This window comes from Nerophis ophidion, linkage group LG04 (assembly GCF_033978795.1).
Source record: "Nerophis ophidion isolate RoL-2023_Sa linkage group LG04, RoL_Noph_v1.0, whole genome shotgun sequence".
Taxonomy (NCBI): domain Eukaryota; kingdom Metazoa; phylum Chordata; class Actinopteri; order Syngnathiformes; family Syngnathidae; genus Nerophis; species Nerophis ophidion.
This window is the reverse complement of record NC_084614.1, coordinates 14,948,466-14,962,280: the sequence shown is the minus strand read 5'-3', so window position 1 is coordinate 14,962,280 and position 13,815 is coordinate 14,948,466. Positions and strand designations below refer to the sequence as shown.

Sequence of the window (13,815 nt, the reverse complement as noted above, 5' to 3'; positions counted from 1 at the left end):
TTTCTACATCTCTTATTTTTTCATGATAGAGTGATTGGAGCACACACTCGTTTGTCACAAAAAAACATTTATGAAGTTTGGTTTTATGAATTTATAATGTGTCTACTGGAAATTCTCCTACTGGGAAATTCCTATAAACACACTCTGGAAGCTTCCAAATGTGCATTAGTGAGGTCACACACTGATTTAGTCGAAGTCCTGGCTCTCAGTCTCCGTTCTAATTCATCCCAAAGGTGTTCTATCGGGCTGAGGTCAGGACTCTGTGCAGGCCAGTCAAGTTCATCCACACCAGACTGTGTCGTCCATATCTTTATGGACCTTGCTTTGTGCACTGGTGCACAGTCATGTTGGAAGAGGAAGGGGCCCACTCCAAACTGTTCCCACAAGGTTGGGACCATGGAATTGTCCAAAATGTTTTGGTATCCTGGAGCATTCAACGTTCATTTCACTGGAACTAATTCCACACTCAGCACAATGTAGTCCAAAATGTAGCGTTCTCCTGGCAACCTCCAAACCCAGACTGGTCCATCAGATTGCCAGGCAGTCACATGATTAACTGCACACTTTTTTTCTTTTTTTTTTTAATAAACTTTTAATTATAAATTTTAACATTTACAAACAGTTGAAAATAATAATCAAAGTAAGTACAAAAACAGTACAAAACAGTTTAAAAAACGTACAAACAGCGCCAGGGGGTTGGAAATTCAAAGTAAATAAAATAGAATGCAATATATGTATACATATATATATATATATATATATATATATGTATATATATATATATATATATATATATATATATATATATATATATATATACATATATAAAATAAACAAAGTGCAAAGCCATAGGCTCACTCAATCTCAGTAAATAACTTAAATTTGGAACACAGCGTCATCGTTTTCACAGCTTTTTGGTTGTTAGAGGTAGAGTGTTTTAATGTAAAGTTCTAAATCTTTTTTAAAGGCACAAAAAACAGGTTGGGTATTGAGAAACGTATATTTATGAATATGAAACTTAGCCTATAGCAGGGGTCACCAACGCGGTGCCCACGGGCACCAGGTAGCCCGTAAGGACCAGATGAGTCGCCCGCTGGCGACTTACAAGTGAGCTGCCTCTATTTTTTTAATTGTATTTATTTACTAACAAGCTGGTCTCGCATTGCTCGACATTTTTAATTCTGAGAGACAAAACTCAAATAGAATTTGAAAATCCAAGAAAATATTTTAAAGACTTGGTCTTCACTTGTTTAAATAAATTCATTTATTTTTTTACTTTGCTTCTTATAACTTTCAGAAAGACAATTTTAGAGAAAAAAACACAACCTTAAAAATGATTTTAGGATTTTTAAACACATATACCTTTTTACCTTTTTAAATTCCTTCCTCTTCTTTCCTGACAATTTAAATCAATGTTCAAGTATTATTTTTAAATATTATTGTAAAGAATAACAAATACATTTTGATTTAATTATTCATTTTAGCTTCTGTTTTTTCGACGAAGAACATTTGTGAAATATTTCTTCAAACTTATTATGATTAAAATTCAAAAAAAATATTCTGGCAAATCTACAAAATCTGTAGAATCAAATTTAAATCTTATTTCAAAGTCTTTAGAATTTCTTTTAAAATTTTTGTTCTGGAAAATCTAGTAGAAATAATGATTTGTCTTTGTTAGAAATATAGCTTGGTCCAATTTGTTATATATTCTAACAAAGTGCAGATTGGATTTTATCCTATTTAAAACATGTCATCAAAATTCTAAAAATTAATCTTAATCAGGAAAAATTACTAATGATGTTCCATAAATTTTTTTTTTTTTTTTTTCAAAAAGATTTGAATTAGCTAGTTTTTCTCTTCGGTTTTTTTCGGTTGAATTTTGAATTTTAAAGAGTCTAAATTGAAGATAAACTATGTTTCAAAATTTTATTTTCATTTTTTTCGTGTTTTCTCCTCTTTTAAACCGTTCAATTAAGTGTTTTTTTTCATCATTTATTCTTTACAAAGAACCTTCCGTAAAAGTAAAAAAAATGTACGACGGAATGACGGACAGAAATACCAATTTTTTTGTATAGATTTATTTATTAAAGGTAAATTGAGCAAATTGGCTATTTCTGTCAATTTATTTAAGTGTGTATCAAACTGGTAGCCTTTCGCATTAATCAGTATTCAAGAAGTAGCTCTTGGTTTCAAAAAGGTTGGGGACCCCTGGCTTATAGTATAATGAGGTTGCAAAAGGTAAAATTCATTTTCAATTTTTTTTTTAATACAGTGTAAAACCAAATATATATTATTAAATATATATTATTGTTTTAGTTGCTTAAGAGATATTCCTGGCTGTAAATTGTTTTCATTGCTGTTTTTATGTTTTTGTGCATTACTTGTTGCCGTCATCATGAAACGAACAGGTTACTCATCAGTTACTCAGTACTTGAGTAGTTTTTTCACAACATACTTTTTACTTTTACTCAAGTAAATATTTGGGTGACTACTCCTTAATTTGACTTGAGTAATACATCTCTAAAGTAACAGTACTCTTACTTGAGTACAATTTCTGCCTACTCTACCCACCTCTGGTGCTCGGTGTAACAAATTCCAATCTGAAAATAAGGTTTCCTTTGTTGTCGCCACGTCTATCTTCCGCCATTGACGTTTTAACACGAGATCCTTTAACTCATCAGCATATTCATGAGCTAATTAGCATACCCATTTATGGATGATTGTGCACTATTCCCTGCCAGTGTGATAAATAGTGAGCGTGCGTGCGGATGTGCGCTGCATGATTTCTTAAAATCTTTTATACTTTTTTTTTTTACGTATGATTACGTAATGTTTAATGTTGGAATCCACGCACAGTTTCATAAATGGAGTCGGCGGTCTGCCAGAGCATAAGAAGATGCAGCATTAGCGAGTGTTCAGACCCTCTTGTGAGAAATCAAAGTGAGATTTTCATGTCTTCTTGAAGACTTTTGGGACTATCATGAAAGTGTCTACATTGAGGACAACCTTTGAGTAGTCTAATGGAGATTATTATTAAAAGTGTTAACCTTTTTTGAATTTTTTTGCAAGGTTCCCAAAAAAAAACGGTAGCAGATATAAAAAACTGGAAGTAACAGGTCTAATAAGAGCAAACTTCCACATCAAAGGTTGCTTGTTGCGGGGGTAAATACATCTTCACTCTTGTTACCATGGTAACGGGTGTCATCAGACTGCTTTTTTTAGTGAGGATCAAAAGTAGGACTGGAATGTCTGATGTCCCAGATTCAGTTTCGGCTTTTTCAAGGCACAAAACATTGTGAGCAGAATTGTTGGACATTATGTTGTTTTTGAAATATTACCCTCTTTTTGACATATGTTCTCATTGAAAGATATTATTTTTGAAATATTGTTGTTTTTTAGAATGTTACGTTCTCTCTGAAATAGTAAGTTATTTTTGAAATATTAATTTTTTAAATATTAAGTTCATTTTGGAATATGTTCTTTTTGAAATATGTTTTTTTTCCAAATATTTAATTGTTTATGAAATATCACCTTGTATTTGAAATATTAAGTTCTATTTGAAATATCATTTTTTTAAATATTACATTTTTTTTAATATTATGTTGTAGTTCAACTAATAAAATCTATTTGAAATATACATTTTCTAAAACATTACATTATTTTAAAAATATTACGTTCTATTTGAAATATTTAGTTCTTTCTGAAATATTGTGATCTTTTTTAAATATTCACCTTTTTAAAAATATTACGTTTTATTTGAAATATTACGTTCAATTTGAAGTATTAAATTCAATTTAAAGTATTATTATTTTTGAAATATTACCTTCTATTTGAGATGTAATCAAAAGATATTATTTTTGAAATATTGTTTTTTTAAACATTAAGTTCTTTCTGAAATATTACTTTCTATTTGAAATATTCATTTTTTAAATATTACATAAATTTTCAAATATTACGTTCTATTTCAACTATTACGTTCTATGTGAAATATTTTGTTCTTTCTAAAATATTGTGATCTTTTGGAAATATTCAGTTAAAAAAAAATATTACATTTTATTTGAAATATTACGTTCTTTTTTAAATATGTTTTTCTTTAAATATTACATTATGAAATATCACATTGTATTTGATATATTACGTTCTACTAATTTTTTCAAATATAACATTATTTTTGAAATATTACTTTCGATTTCAACTATTACGTTCTGTTTGAAATTTTGCGTTCTATTTGAAATATAATTTTTTAAATATTACAGTCGATTTCAACTATTACGTTCTATGTGAAATATTTTGTTTTTTCTGCAATATTGCGATCTTTTTGAAATATTCAGCTTTTTTAAAAAGTATTACGTTTTATTTGAAATATTACGTTCATTTTGAAATATTAGGCTTTTTTAAATATTACATTTTATTTGAGACTTTTACGTTCATTTTGAAACTATTACGTTCTTTTTGAAATATTTTGTTCCTTTCCAAATGTTAAGCTTTTTTAAATATTACGTTTTATTTGAAACCATTCCATTCTTTTTGAAATATTAAGTTCAATTTTAAAAATAACTTGTTTAAATATTGCATTGTTTTTTTGATATTGCGGTCTCTTTCAACTATTACGTTCTATTTGAAATATTATGTTCTATTTGAAATATATCTTTTTTTAATATTACATCCTAATTGAACCATTACGTTCTATTTGAAATATTTTGTTCTTTCTGAAATATTGTGATCTTTTTTAAATATTCATCTTTTTATAAAATGTTACGTTTTATTTGAAATATTAAGTTTTATTTGAAATGGTAAGCTTTTTATTATTTGAGACTTTTACAGTCCTTTTGAAACTTATATTATTTAAAATATATATATATTTTCCAAATATTAAGCTTTTTGAAATATAACGTTTTATTTGAAACTATTATGTTCTTTTTGAAATAGTACGTTCAATTTTAAGTATTATGTTTTATTTGAAATATTCCTTTTTTGAATATTACGTTCATTTGGAAGTGTTATTTTTTTTAAATATAGTGGGTTTGTTTTAATATTACATGGTTTATGAAATATTACTTTGTATTTGAAATATTCACTATTTAAGTATCACATTCTTATTGAAGTATTACGTTCTATGTGAAATATTTAGTTATTTCTGAAATGTTGTGATCTTTTTGAAATATGAAGCTTTTTTTAAAAACGGTACGTTTTATTAGAAATATGTTCATTTTGAAATATCAAGTTAAGTATTAGGTTTTGAGACTATTACATTCATTTTGAAATATTACATTATTTTTAAATATTACGTTCAATTTGAATTATTACGTTATTTGAAATATTACATAATTTTTTGCAATATTATATTTGTGCTCGAATACTTTTTGAAAAGTTTATTAATGTAAAATTCCAACAAACACTAAAATATGTTATATGTGAAATATGAACAAATATGGGCTCGACGTCGCCATGGTGACAGAGCTGGAGGATGTCTCTTTCTCTCTTTTTTTCTATTTTTCTTTCTCTTTCTCTCTCTTGTTCTTATTCTTTTTTCCTTTGTCTCTTTCTGTTCTCTTTTTCTATTTTTTTTTCTTGTTCTCTTTCCCTGTTTCCTTTCCCTTTTGTCTCTTTCTCCCTCCTCAGCCCTCTCCTAGTGCCCCCTCACAGTGGGCTGACCTCCTCCAAAACAATAATCTCAATCAAGAGCAGTTGTTGAAGTGTTTTCCCTCCAAAAAGTCCCCCCCTCAGACACAAGGGGAAAAAAATAAGACACTTTAAAATCTTTGAAGTTGAAAGTTTTATTTTTTTTTTTTTTTTTAAAAAGTGATGCCGTTTGGAGGAAAGGAGATAAAAGCGGCTCAGACTAACGAGCAGTTGTATTGAATCATTGCATCACTTTTATTCTGCACAGCTTTGTATTGCATGATGTAGCCATAAATACACTTGGGAGACAGTTCTACTACAATACTTTACATGATGTTTACTTTACGAGCATAAGCTAGTGGCCCCGCCTCCACCCGCAGACACCAAGACAGCGAATGGCTGACAAGGCGCTTCCCTCTTTCTTTCATATAAGTAGTTAAAAAAAAAAAAAAGTTCACATTTTGATGAAACTTGTAATACATTTTAAAACAAGTGATTACATTTTGGGACTGATGCCTAATTTATTATATTTAATTTTTCTTTTTAACTGACGGAGGTCTGCATCCCTGAGTACTTTTCTAGTTTCTATTTGTAACATTATTACACACTGATTAAGAGTAGTCCATGATTAAAAAAAAAAAAAAAGTAGTACATGATAACTGTTAAATAACAAAACATGATCATTTAAAGCATATTTACATGTGTAAAAATAATTTACTACTGTTAAATAACAACACATGACAGATGCTAGGTGTATTTATAAGTGTAAGAATAAGTTAACTACTGTTAACAACAAACACCTGACCATTTTTAAGCATATTTTCAAGTGGAAAAATAAGTTAACTGCTGTTAAAACACAAAACATGGCAGATGTCAAGTGTATTTATAAGTGTAAAACTAAGTTAACTACTGTTAACAACCAAAATATGACCATTTTCAAGCATATTTACAAGTGTAAAAATAGTATACTACTGTTAAAAACCAAAACATGACTGTTTATGAGCATATTTACAAGTGTAAAAATGTAACTACTGTTAAATATCAAGCATGAACGTTTTTAGGCATATTTACAAGTTGGAAAATAAGTTAACTACTGTTAAATAACAAACATGACCGTTTATAAGTATATTTACAAGTGGACATTTATTTTACGACTGTTAAAGAACCAAAATTTATAGTTTTTAAGCATGTTTATAAGTGTAAAAATAAGTGAACCATATTTAAGTGTAAAATATTTTACTGCTGTTAAATAAAACAGGACAGTTTTTAAGCATATTTGCAAGTGTAAAAATAAGTTAACTACTGTTAAATAACATAACCTGATCGTTTTAGGCATATGTTTAAATTTAAAACCAGTTTTCTACTGAGAAATTGCTAAACATGAACCTTTTAAGCATATTTACAAGTGGAAAAATAAGTTAACTACAGTTAGATAACATATTTACAAGTGGAAAAATAAGTTAACTACTGTTAAATAACAAACATGGCCGTTTTTAGGCATATTTACAAGTGTAAAAATAATTTAACTACTGTTAAATAACACACATGACGGTTTAAACATATTTACAGGTGGAAAAATAAGTTAACTACTGTTAAATAGCAAACATGACCGTTTTTAGGCATATTTACAAGTGTAAAAATAAGTTAACTACTGTTGAATAGCAAACATGACCGTTTTTAGGCATATTTACAAGTGTAAAAATAAGTTAACTACTGTTAAATAACAAACATGACCGTTTTTAAGCATATTTACAAATGTAACAAATTTAACTACTGTTAAATAACAAACATGACCATTTTTAGGCATATAAACAAGTGGAAAAATAAGTTAACTACTGTTAAATAACAAACATGACCGTTTATAAGCATACTGTATTTACAAGTGGACATTTCTTTTACGACTGGTAAAGATCCAAAATTGCGTTTTTAAGCATATTTATAAATGGAAAAATTAATTAACCATATTTAAAAGTGTAAAATATTTTACTGCTGTTAAATAACAAAACAGGACAGTTTTTAAGCATATTTGCAAGTGTAAAAATAAGTTAACTACTGTTAAAAAACATAAAATGATAATTTTAAGCATATGTTTAAGTGTAGAACTAGTTTTCTACTGGTAAATTACAAAACATGACAGTTTTTAAGCATAAATAAAAGTGTAAAAATAATCTACTACCAATAAATAACAAAACAGGACCGTTTTTAAACATATTTGCAAGTGTAAAAATGTACTACTGTTAAATAAAACATGATCATTTTAAGCGTATGTTTAAGTGTAAAAACTAGTTTTCTACTGGTAAATTGCAAAACATGACCCTTTTAAGCATATTTACAAGTGTAAATATAAGTTAACTACTGTTAAATAACAAACATGACCGTTTTAAGCATATTTACAGGTGGAAAAATAAGTTATCTACTGTTAAATAACAAACATAATCATTTTTAGGCATATTTACAGGTGGAAAAATAGGTTAACTACTGTTAGATAACAGACATGACCGTTTTTAAGCATATTTACATTTGGAAAAATAAGTTAACTACTGTTAAATAACAGACATGACCGTTTTTAAGCATATTTAAAAGTGGAAAAATAGGTTAACTATTGTTAAATAACAAACCTGACCATTTTTAAGCATATTTACAGGTTGAAAAATAAGTTAACTACTGTTCAATAACATACATGACCGTTTTTAAGCATATTTACAGGTGGAAAAATAAGTTAACTACTGTTAAATAACAGACATGACCGTTTTTACGCATATTTACAGGTGGAAAAATAAGTTATCTACTGTTAAATAACAAACATGACCATTTTTAGGCATATTTACAGGTGGAAAAATAGGTTAACTACTGTTAAATAACAAACATGACCGTTTTTAAGCATATTTACAGGTGGAAAAATAAGTTATCTACTGTTAAATAACAAACATGACCGTTTTTAGGCATATTTACAGGTGGAAAAATAGGTTAACTACTGTTAAATAACAGACATGACCGTTTTTACGCATATTAACAGGTGGAAAAATAAGTTAACTACTATTAAATAACAGACATGACCGTTTTTAAGCATATTTACATTTGGAAAAATAAGTTAACTACTGTTAAATAACAGACATGACCGTTTTTAAGCATATTTAAAAGTGGAAAAATAGGTTAACTATTGTTAAATAACAAACCTGACCATTTTTAAGCATATTTACAGGTTGAAAAATAAGTTAACTACTGTTCAATAACATACATGACCGTTTTTAAGCATATTTACAGGTTGAAAAATAAGTTAACTACTGTTAAATAACAGACATGACCGTTTTTAAGCATATTTACAGGTGAAAAAATAAGTTAACTACTGTTAAATAACAGACATGACCGTTTTTAAGCATATTTACAGGTGGAAAAATAAGTTAACTACTGTTAAATAACAGACATGACCGTTTTTACGCATATTTACAGGTGGAAAAATAAGTTATCTACTGTTAAATAACAAACATGACCATTTTTAGGCATATTTACAGGTGGAAAAATAGGTTAACTACTGTTAAATAACAAACCTGACCATTTTTAAGCATATTTACAGGTGGAAAAATAGGTTAACTACTGTTAAATAACAAACATGACCGTTTTTAAGCATATTTACAGGTGGAAAAATAAGTTAACTACTGTTAAATAACAGACATGACCGTTTTTACGCATATTTACAGGTGGAAAAATAAGTTATCTACTGTTGAATAACAAACATGACCATTTTTAGGCATATTTACAGGTGGAAAAATAGGTTAACTACTGTTAAATAACAGACATGACCGTTTTTACGCATATTAACAGGTGGAAAAATAAGTTAACTACTATTAAATAACAGACATGACCGTTTTTAAGCATATTTACATTTGGAAAAATAAGTTAACTACTGTTAAATAACAGACATGACCGTTTTTAGGCATATTTAAAAGTGGAAAAATAGGTTAACTACTGTTAAATAACAAACATGACCATTTTCAGGCATATTTACAAGTGGAAAAATAGGTTAACTACTGTTAAATAACAGACATGACCATTTTTAGGCATATTTACAAGTGGAAAAATAAGTTAACTACTGTTGAATAACAAACATGACCATTTTTAGGCATTTTTACAGGTGGAAAAATAGGTTAACTACTGTTAAATAACAAACATGACCGTTTTTAAGCATATTTGCAGGTGGAAAAATAAGTTAAGTACTGTTAAATAACAGACATGACCGTTTTTAAGCATATTTACAGGTGGAAAAATAAGTTATCTACTGTTAAATAACAAACATGACCGTTTTTATGCATATTTAAAAGTGGAAAAATAGGTTAATTACTGTTAAATAACAAACATGACCATTTTTAGGCATATTTACAGGTGTAAAAATAGGTTAACAACTGTTAAATAACAAACATGACCGTTTTTAAGCATATTTACATTTGGAAAAACAAGTTAACTACTGTTAAATAACAGACATGACCGTTTTAGGCATATTTACAGGTGGACATTTTTTTTACGATTGGTCAATAACCAAAAATGGACAGTTTTTAAGCATGTTTATGAGTGTAAAAATAAGTTAACCACCGTTTAAAGTGTGAAAGAATTGATTGAAGATCATTGATTGAAGTCGAGCAGGAATACGTTAAAGTTCTTTTGTTGTTGTTGTTGTTGTTGTTGTTGTTGTCCACTTTACTACATTTGAATCATTTTTGTTGTTGAGTAAGCACCAATCAGCCGCTCTCTTTTCAAGCGGCACACTGATGATTAAGTTTCCCGGCTAATGACAAGCCAGAGAGTCATCAAGTGGTCCTCGTGAAACTGCAGCTGATGAAGATTGTTTGCTTGATGAACGAGCACTCAAACAATCTCTCTCAAGTCGGCTGCCACTCCTTTTATTTTGAAAGGCACAATTAAGCAATAGAAAATCCAAAATAGGCCATTACTTTTCACGGAAAGTTTCTTCTTCTGTTTACTTATTTACTTAATAAAGTCATGTATCATGTACGTCAACATAGCATTAAGAAAAGAGGACGCAAACATTAGCATGTAGCTCACATAACTATGCTAGTGTTGCTAACATTACGTTTTTAACATTGTGCTAATTTATCAACACCAGCATAGCTATGTGAGCTACATGCCAACATTACATTTTAACATTTTGCTAGCTTAGCAACATTAGCATAGATATGTGAGCTACATGCCAACATTAAATTTTAACATTATGCTAGGTTAGCAACATTAGCATAGATATGTGAACTACATGCTAACATTACATTTTAACATTTTGCTAGTTTAGCAACATTAGCATAGATATGTGAGCTATATGCCAACATTAAATTTCAACATTATGCTAGGTTAGCAACATTAGCATAGATATGTGAGCTACATGCCAACATTACATTTTGCTAGGTTAGCAACATTAGTATAGATATGTGAGCTACATGCCAACATTAAATGTTAACATTATGCTAGGTTAGCAACATTAGCATAGATATGTGAGCTACATGCCAACATTACATTTTAACATTATGCTAGATTAGCAACATTAGCATAGGTATGTGAGCTACATGCTAATATTACATTTTAAAATTATGCTAGGTTAGCAACAATAGCATAGCTATGTGAGCTACATGCTAACATTACTTTTAAATAGCATGCTAAGTTATCAACACTGGCATAGCTTTGTGAGCTACATACTAACATTACATTTTAATCGCATGCTAAGTTATCAATACTGGCATAGTTATGTGAACCACTTTCTGTAATAAAATGTTACCATATGCTAAGTTATCAACACTGGGATAGCTATATGAGCTACATACACACATCACATATTAATATTATGCTAGCTTAGCAACATAGGCATAGCTATGTGAGCTATGTGCTATTATTACATTTTAATAGCATGCTATGTTATCAACACTAGCATAGCTATGTGAGCTACGTGCTATAATTAAATTTTACCAAATGCCAAGTTATCGACACTAGCATAGCTATATGAGATACATGCAAACATCACATTTTAACATTATGCTAGGTTAGCAACGTTAGCCTAGCTCTGTGAGCTACATGCTAACATTACATTTCAACATCTTAGCAAGTTGGCATCACTAGTTATGTGAGCTACATGCTAACATCACATTTTAACAGTATGCTAGGTTAGCAACATTAGCACAGCTATGTGAACTGCATGTTAACAATACATTTTAATAGCATGCTATGTTATCAACACTTGCATAGCTATGTTAAGTTAAAGTTAAAGTACCAATGATTGTGAGCTTCTTGCTAGAATTAAATTTGACCAGATGCTAAGTTATCAACACTAGCATAGCTATATGAGCTAAATCCTAACATCACATTTTACCATATGCTAGGTTAGCAACATTAGCATAGTTATGTGAGCTACATACTAACATTACATTTTCACATCTTGCCAAGTTGGCAACACTAGCCTAGCTATGTGAGCTACATGCTAACACCACATTTCAACATTTTGCTAGGTTAGCTACATTAGCATAGGTATGTGAGCTACATACTTACATTATATTTCAACATCTTGCCAAGTTGGCAACACTAGCCTAGCTATGTGAGCTACATGCTAACACCACATTTCAACATTTTGCTAGGTTAGCAACATTAGCATTGGTATGTGAGCTACATGCTAACATTACATTTCTACATCTTGCCAAGTTGGCAACACTAGCCTAGCTATGTGAGCCACATGCTAAAACCACATTTCAACATTTTGCTAGGTTAGCGACATTAGCATAGGTATGTGAGCTACATGCTAACATTACATTTCAACATCTTGCCAACTTGGAAACACAAGCCTAGCTATGTGAACTGCATGCTAACACTATATTTAAACATTTTGCTAGGTTAGCGACTTTAGCATAGGTATGTGAGCTACATGCTAACATTACATTTCAACATCTTGCCAAGTTGGCAACACTAGCCTAGCTATGTGAGCTACATGCTAACACCACATTTCAACATTTTGCTAGGTTAGTAACATTAGCATAGATATGTGAGCTACACGCTAACATACATTTCAACACCAATGCTAGGTTAGCATATTGGCTGGAAAAAAACCCCGACATGATCAAACTTACAACCCCTAAGTCTGTAAGTGGGATAGTTGTCAGAGCTGCATTTAAAGATGTGTAGTGAAGCCTTGTAAGTAGGTTTTTCCTTTTTAGTGAGCATTTCAGCTGTTTTTGTCTCAAAGGTGGCCCCGCCTCTTTCAATATGTATTTGTTATTGTGGCAAGTTGACTTTGAACTTCTCTACTCATTACAACTAATCTTCTTCACGCTGTTATTGTTGCATGTGTCGACTTAAAAAAAAAAAAAACATGTACACGTTCTCACGCATGCATTAGTTAAATGTCGTTTTCACAGTGTTAGCATGTTGCTATGCTAATTGGCCATGTGACACTTTTAAAGATGTAACTCCTCCACATTGTCCACACATGTTTATCTTCCCCAGGACGGCTTCCTGGTCCTCGTGGCGATCGCGTTCTTTGTCGTCTGCTTCTACGCCTTTTTCTACCTCAACCTGAGCAACGAGATTAACATGGATATGGACTGACACTGTACGTACTGTACATTGTTCTTTCTTCAATCATGCACATCTTTTCTATTTTCCTGACAACCAGCGTCCTCTCCAGTGGAAATTTGCTTTTTGCTTTTTTTTTTTTTAAATATTACGTTTGTCATACGAAAACCATGAATTTATGCCTCAATAGGCCTGGGCAGTATGGATGAAATCGAAATCATGATATCTGTTTTGTATCGGTCTGTATCGATAATTGTTGGTATTTTTTATGACCTATGTATGATACGGACCAGGAGAAAAATGTATACAAGTCATCATAAACAAGTTGTCAACATTATTGGGTAGTTGACTTAAAGGGGTAGTCGACCTAAATGGTGTGTAGACACGTAAACAAGTTGTCGACATAAACATGTTGTTATGAACAAGCGGCGACAAACAGGTTGTCGACATAAACATGTTGTCATAAACAAGTCATAGACAAACAGGTTGTCGACGTAAACAAGTTGTCGACATAAATGGTTTAACATAAGCAAGTTGTCAACGTAACCATGTTTATGTATAGCCTTATGTATGTATGTGTGTGTGTGTGTACATATGTGTGTGTGTATATATATATATATATAAATATATATA

The 13,815-nt window shown here is 30.1% G+C and overlaps 1 protein-coding gene across 4 annotated transcripts in view; it reads left to right on the top strand.

Moving 5' to 3' along the window:
• triqk (triple QxxK/R motif containing) overlaps window positions 1-13,797 on the top strand; it is a 43,397-nt gene extending 29,600 nt beyond the window's left edge. For 3 of the 4 annotated variants that reach the window (XM_061897187.1, XM_061897185.1, XM_061897186.1), the window contains exon 4: window positions 13,114-13,797. In XM_061897187.1, the coding sequence (XP_061753171.1) occupies window positions 13,114-13,215 (102 nt within the window). In that variant the 3' untranslated portion in view covers window positions 13,216-13,797. The remainder of the gene's footprint in view (window positions 1-13,113) is intronic. The other variant, XR_009806407.1, reaches the window with a different exon arrangement.
• Window positions 13,798-13,815: the final 18 nt, after the last annotated feature.